Below are 6,928 nucleotides of genomic sequence, written 5' to 3'. Positions count from 1 at the left end.
GTTGTTTTATAGTTATTTGTTAATGTATCAACCCAATTTGTGTTCTTTGAAATTGAAAAGGATATCGCATTGTGTTTGTTAATTTTGTTGCAGTTGTACAGGGTTTCCTACACATGCCCCCGGACCCCCCTAGAGGATTTGAGGTCCACCCCCACTTAAAATCAAATGGATAGGTTCCTAAATACATTTACCTTTTTTTTTTTTTTAAATAGTAACCCATGTCCATATGTTTATTTGTGGGTAGTAGATTTAAACTATAGGGCTATCACTATGGGCCCTGCCTGTACCTGTTCGCTCTGCCATCGCGTGAAGGGTCTGCTAACAAGCGACCAACAGAAAGGTTAATGTTAATGTTGTTGCACCCCCCCCAAGTATATTTCTGATCTGTGGGAAACACTGTTGTATATGTGTTAAGTGTAGTTTGGCTTGGCTTCCTATTTATGGACATGCTTTTATTTTGAAGGAGAGTTAGCGCTGTTGACAGGAAGTTGTTGTTGCTATGGAAACAACGTGACGGAGATTAACGGAGAAAAGTCATATCTACATATAAAGACGGAGAAAGTAAACGATAACGTTTATGGTTAAGTGTTAGCAACCCCCGAAGAGGCACAAGCTCTTACGTTGATATTGGAGATTTCAATAAATTCAATTTGAAAAAAAAACCGGAACAAAACGAATATCCGAATAATGAAATTGAAACCCGAATGGTACTCCAACGAACGGATATTCGGATATTCGGGTACAGCCCTAATGCCTTGTCCTATGTCAATACAACTTCAAATGAATGTCAAAAAATTAAAAGTATTTCATTTTCAACTATGTTTATGTAGCTTTTGAGTGCCTTTTTAAATGGTATTTCTTTTATTTACATGTTCAGCATTCGGAACTACAGTGTGTCCACGGAAGGAACCCATGCCCAAGTGGACTTTGTGGACACTTACCCCACTTTTATGACCCTGGAGGTTTGGGTGGAAGCACACAATATGCTGGGAAAAATGGAGTCTGAGCGTATAACTCAAGATGCTAACTCGTTTGGTAAGATCAATTGTATTTAATTGTCACATTTCCACAGTGCTTCCAGCTTTATGTCTGCCTGTTCTGACCTGTACCAAAAAGCCAGTTCAACATGCATTGAATATCTTTGTGTTATCTGGTTTAATTATGCATCCAGCTAAATGGTCCAAAAACAACGGTAATCAATTCAGTCCACCCAGGGTTTCTCAGTCTAAAGGCCCCTACACACCAAACTGACACCAAAGAACACGTCACGACGGACCAGACTGTTGTGTCGCCTCACGTCTCCTGCGTCTTGGCCAACAGTCGCACTGGAACACACCGCAAAGACTTTAGCCGACGGCCAAGTAGCACGTACGAGCTGCGCATGCCTGAGTGGCAATAACTCTCCTTACCAGCAGGCGGCGGTAGTGTGTATTCGTCATTCAAAAGAGGCAACAACCGGAAGACAGACTGCGTGATACACCGAGAGAAGAAGAACAGACTGCGTGATATAAACCAACAACAAATAGTGTGTGCGTTCCATTTTCGCTCTACAGCGAGAAGCTCATGGGGCTTTCCCGAACCTGTGTCGAGAGCTGGAGTTAAATTAATCTCAGATTTGCCTTCTTAATAGTTTGTTTCGGTCCCTCACTTCCGTTTCTCTTCTCATGCACTGATTCGCTAAGCTAACAGTCAATCAGAGTGATTTCTTTAGCCGACGGCCTTTAGCCTTTAAGGCCCAGATACACCGGCTAGTCACCTGAGAAGTCGCCGACACCGACTGTTGCGTCGCCGGACTCTCCTGCGTATTTGCCGACTTCGCACACTGGAACACACCGCAAATCCGAGCCGAGCACGTATGAACTGCGCATGCATGAGTGGCAATAACTCTCCTTACCAGCAGGCGGCGGTAGTGTGTATTCATCATTCAAAAGAGGCAACAACCGGAACAACCGGAAGACAGAGAAGAAGAACAGACTCCGTGATATAAACAAACAACAAATAGCGTTTTTCTTTCCATTTTCAGTCTCGTCCATTGAAAACATGAACGAACAGGAGCAGGACGAACGGGAGGTACTGGAGCTAGCAGCCCTTGGACTCACGCTTGTGTTAAATCATTTGTTTACCTCCCTAACTTCCGTTAACGCTTCTCATGCACTGATTCGCTAGCTGAACAGCCAAACAGTGTTATCCCTTTGTCCGACTTCCGGTGGTGTTCTCGACGCCGATTCCACATGTTGAATCGGCAAGAAAAGGCGTCAGGTCGGCAGAAAAGACCCGACGGTGCGGCGCACACCACTCCGAATAGGGCGTGCCCACGCTCATGTTCGGCCCGACTCCCATTTACTGCCGATTTCGGGCCGGTGTATCTGGGCCTTTAGCCTACCGATTCAACATGTTGATTCGGCGGCGGAAGGTGTCGGCACGGGCGAAAAGACACAGAGGTGCGGGACACACCAATCTGAGTAGGGCGACAGAACGCTCATCGACGGCCAGACATCTATCGAGGGCCGAAATCTGCTTGGTGTGTAAGGACCTTAAGAGTGAGTTCACTTGGAAGGGGCGGAGTTAGTAGCATTCGACCAATCACAGACATGGACTTGTGTACTGTCATAAGATGACAGTACACTCACAAATGACGAGTAGACTATAATAAAGGTTTATTAAAAAAAGCAACTAAAAAAAACAAAAACATAAAAAAGCAACATAGTTAAAGCTGCCACATGCAAGAAGAACATCTGGACATTTTGAGATTTCGTCAACTAATTGCGTTGGTTAGATGCATTCTTTTGGAATAGAAATAGAAGATATAGGCTACTTTTATTCATCTCCAAAAATAAATATGTTTAGTTGTTATATTTATGAGGCTCTGGTTTCAGACAGAGGGTGAAAAGAGGTGCTGCAGTATGAGACAAATAAAGAGCTTTTTGAACTTTTAACATTACATTACATTACTGCCCAATCCCAAACTACGCCCTCCTGGTTTGGGATTGGGCCTACATGTCACTTGTTAGACGCTTTTATCCAAAGCGACTTACATACTCAATACTGTGGACAATCCCCACAGAAGCAATTTGGGGTGAAGTGTCTCAGGGACACAACGACATGCTGACGGCAGTGGGGTTTGAACCTATGCTTCCCTGATCCGAACACCAACGCACTAACCCACTGCGCCACACGCCTCCTTTAAGCATGGAGACATGTCACAGTAGAGACACAAATCACAAATATTAGCATGATATCTCCTCTTTAAACTTCTCTGTATTCGTGTCATATTATTTTACGAAGAGCACACCAAGCTCTGATTGTTCAGCAGGCGGTGCTTTACAGGCAGGTTAGGTGTTCAGCATAAGTGAGCATGGCGTTCTACCCCAGAAGGAAATGAACCACCAGTGTAGAACCGAAAACTCAGAGTAAACCCCGAAGTTACCTCTCTTACTCCAAATCTTAGTCCGCAGTACAAGACATCTGTCACTCTGCTGGCTCTGCCGAAATGTGCCAATGACTGACAGCTTGTTGTGTCTTTTGTTGCAGTCAAAACCAACCCTCCATCAGACATCAAAGTTATTTCAGAGAAGTATTTTCCCACCTCTCCTCTGATGAACTGGACTCAGCCTATTGATAAAAGTTATGGGAGATTAAAATATGAAATAAGATTCTGCACAATTGGATCCCCAAATTGGACTTATGTAAGTATGTTTTTTTTGTTTCGTTCTACCAATCATGGCATGAAAAGCAGTGAGGGAACTATTGCAATATTTCATTTCAGTGTCCCAGTGTTTTCAGTCAGCCAGCCAGCATGGCATTTAAACAGTGTTATTCTTTATTCCTTATGTCTTTTAGCCAGGTTACTTTTTGTTTTACTTTGTACTCTTGGGTAACCGACATGTCTGCTGTTTTTTATGTTTCTCATTACTAGTTGTCAAAATCAATAAAAGAGTTGTGTTTATTTCCTTCAGGTGCCTAAAGGAGACATAGCCATGGACATCCAGAGCTTCAGACTCCAGAGCCTTCAGCCATACACAGAATATATCACTCAGGTGCGCTGCCAACTGGGCCAGTGGAGCGACTGGAGCGGCACAACCATGAAAACAGAAGAGGACCGTGAGTTCAGACAGCTTTCACTAACTAAAAGTACTCAAATACAACAAAGACAATTGAAGGACTTCAGAAAGATATCAAGTATAATGTACCTGAGTCCTCAGTCCTTTAGAGCTTCCTTTCAAGACTTACCGAACCAAGGAATCCGCCCACTTACATTTTTAGTTGTAGGCTACATTTGTAAGACATGGCGTAAAAAAAAAAATTTACTTACCTGTACCTGTTTTTTATTTTTGCATAGGACCAACAAGTAAACCAGATGTGTGGAGAACCATTGCTGAGGTTGACGGCAAAAATGAACGGCGAGTGCAGTTTATTTCTAAGGTAAATTCCCACATCACATTCAATGTCAATTTAACAAACTGTTAGACCACTAATATTACACCTTGTGATACCAAAACCACGACATACAATGAAACTAATATCAATATACCAGTGGCGAGCCGGCCCTAAGATATTCTTCAAAATAATATTTTAAAACATTTATTAAACACGTTATATTTTTCATTAGTTTTACCAAAATAACTTTATTTAAGTGTATTATTAATAAAATTTCCAAAGAAATAAATCCTTCGAATCTGCCTATTCAGTTGAATGTGAAGGGTTAAATGAAATAAGCTCGTCTCTGCGAGTTACTGTGAAGAGAGGAGCTGATTGGTGGTCCTGCTGTAAATTCACAGAGGGCCCAGCTATAGTAACTGAACGAGAGAGTAATGTCAAGTGACAGTACAATTGATCAATCATATCTTCCCTCTAAATGGGTGGGTGTTATTATCGCGGACTATATGACAAGTTCCGCCCGCTGTGAAGCTCTTCTTGTTTCCATAGCAACAACAACTTCCTTTCAACAGAGTAAACTCGCCTTCAAAATAAAAGCATGCCAAATTACACTTAAGACATACAACTGCAACGAAAGTAACAAACACAATGCAATATCCTTTTCAATTTCAAATAACACAAATTGGGTTATCTACAGGTGTTGTTTTGTGTGGTAGAGGGTCGCTTTTGATGCGTTTTCACCCCAGGCCGTTGATATTCCGCTGAAGTATACGCTGTGACGTAATAACTTTTTTTTTTTTTCGAGGGTGGGGGTCAGAGGGCATAGGTATAAAAGTCACGGCTCGCCACTGCAATATACTAATAGTAATATCGATAAAACCTAATGATACTTATATTAAACCTAGTGATAATAATATTAAACCTAACGATACTAATATTGTTTGTTATATAAATGCCAGTACACCTAATGATACCTATTTTACTACATCTAAAGAGTGTTATTACATCTAATGATACCGATATTACCCTTTACAATACTACCATAACATCTACTGAGAGTGAAATTACATCTTATGATATTAACATTTCATCAATATCTTTCAAAATATATTTTAACACTGATATTTAATTCATCATTTTTTTTAATGTCAGCCTTATGCTTTGAATTCGTTTTTATCATCATTTAAAAGGGCTGAATACACAGTACAAAAGGTAGGGTTAGGTTTAGGTTTTACCCAAATAATTACATCCCTGATTGTTAAGGACACGTTGTTGCACTGCAGTCTCTTGTTTTCTCACTTGTTGCTGGAAGGTAACATGAGATTGTGATTTTCTCCTGCCAGGATCCTGTGTTCGCCAATGGGAGGATAATAACATTTGACATAAAGATTCAAGAGCAAAAGAATGACAATTTGCAGTGGGATACTATCCTAGTGAACGGCTCAGAGAGCAGCGATGGCCAGCGGGTGATCACCGTCCTTAAAGATATGCTCCTGGCTGACCTGAGACCTGTCAGACTTTGCGTCACCGCTAACAACTCGGTGGGGACATCTCCCATGGCATCGTTATTCATCTCAGCAAAAGGACATGGTAAGAGACTCTGACTACAGGCCACGCTTAATCTGAACCATTGAGTGTATTCTTTTCTGTGTAAAATGGCACTCAACACAACATGTCTCTCAAACGTTGGTCCCTGTGGAGGAAATTCTTAAAGGTCACCTATTATGCAAAATCCACCTTTTCACGTCTCTTCTACATCAACATGTGTCCCCTCTTCTTCATGTCTCTTCTACATCAACATGTGTCCCCTCTTCTTCATGTCTCTTCTACATCGACATGTGTCCCCTCTGTGGAAAGAGACTCTGAAAGTTTCAGGAAAAAAGATTCTCTCTCTTTTTGTCCTGATCCATTTCTATAAAAACCTGTCTGAAAATGAGCTGATCAGATTTTGGCCACTTTGTGATGTCATAACGATTTTTTTGGCTTGTGTAACCATTAGCCAATTACCAACCAAGGTAACCCCCCCCACCACCCCCACCTTATCACCGGAATCTCCATCTAGAGCACCTTTGTGTTCTTTTTAACCAAATATCTCTGAGAGGCGTGGGGTATGAAGGTGGATATGGTGCAAAATGCGAGAGCGTGTAAAACCTGATGTGAGCAAAAAAAAAATCTGAGCTTGTGTGCATACATTTGCACTTGTATAAAATATCCACGTAACTGTGAACCAAATTTGAAGTCACAGAAGAAAAAAAAAAGTTTTGTAGCTTGTAGAAAAAAAATGAACTGAGTGATGAAATGTTCACTTGCAGAAAAATACATATTTTTTAAATATATTTTGCATTTCAACAACTTGGTTATTACAACCTCTCAAATCAGTCATTACAACTTCACGAATCGGCTCTGTGGCAGTATAAATCGACAAATCTGCGGCCTTGACTTTTGCTACACTTCTTGCGATGAATGTGTCGCTAAAGTAATTTCCACCTGTAGATGTGGGGGGTGGGAGGGGGGTTGGAGCGAAGGGGCGGAGCTATCAGAACGACGAAGC

General features: G+C 41.5%; 1 protein-coding gene across 1 annotated transcript; it reads left to right on the top strand.

The window, feature by feature from the left end:
* The first annotated feature begins 865 nt into the window (after positions 1–865).
* LOC104952060 (interleukin-6 receptor subunit beta-like) lies at positions 866–6,053 on the top strand. Its single transcript, XM_010778816.1, has 5 exons — positions 866–1,035; positions 3,532–3,686; positions 3,957–4,101; positions 4,340–4,422; positions 5,721–6,053. The coding sequence occupies exons 1-5, from the start codon at positions 870–872 to the stop codon at positions 5,979–5,981; spliced, it is 810 nt and encodes a 269-aa protein (XP_010777118.1). The 5' UTR covers positions 866–869; the 3' UTR covers positions 5,982–6,053.
* Positions 6,054–6,928: the final 875 nt, after the last annotated feature.

The sequence above is a fragment of the Notothenia coriiceps genome, unplaced genomic scaffold (genome assembly GCF_000735185.1).
Source record: "Notothenia coriiceps isolate Sejong01 unplaced genomic scaffold, NC01 NC01_scaffold00019470, whole genome shotgun sequence".
In the NCBI taxonomy this organism is placed as follows: Eukaryota; Metazoa; Chordata; class Actinopteri; order Perciformes; family Nototheniidae; genus Notothenia; species Notothenia coriiceps.
Note: the sequence above shows the minus strand (reverse complement) of the source record. Positions and strands in the feature narration are given on the sequence as shown.

Bases quoted from the DNA above. Each gene is read 5' to 3' on its own strand.
- LOC104952060 (XM_010778816.1), top strand. From the start codon at position 870: ATGTTCAGCATTCGGAACTACAGTGTGTCCACGGAAGGAACCCATGCC. The intron at 3,687-3,956 runs GTAAGTATGTTT...TATTTCCTTCAG, and splicing joins GATCCCCAAATTGGACTTAT to GTGCCTAAAGGAGACATAGC. The intron at 4,102-4,339 runs GTGAGTTCAGAC...ATTTTTGCATAG, and splicing joins CATGAAAACAGAAGAGGACC to GACCAACAAGTAAACCAGAT.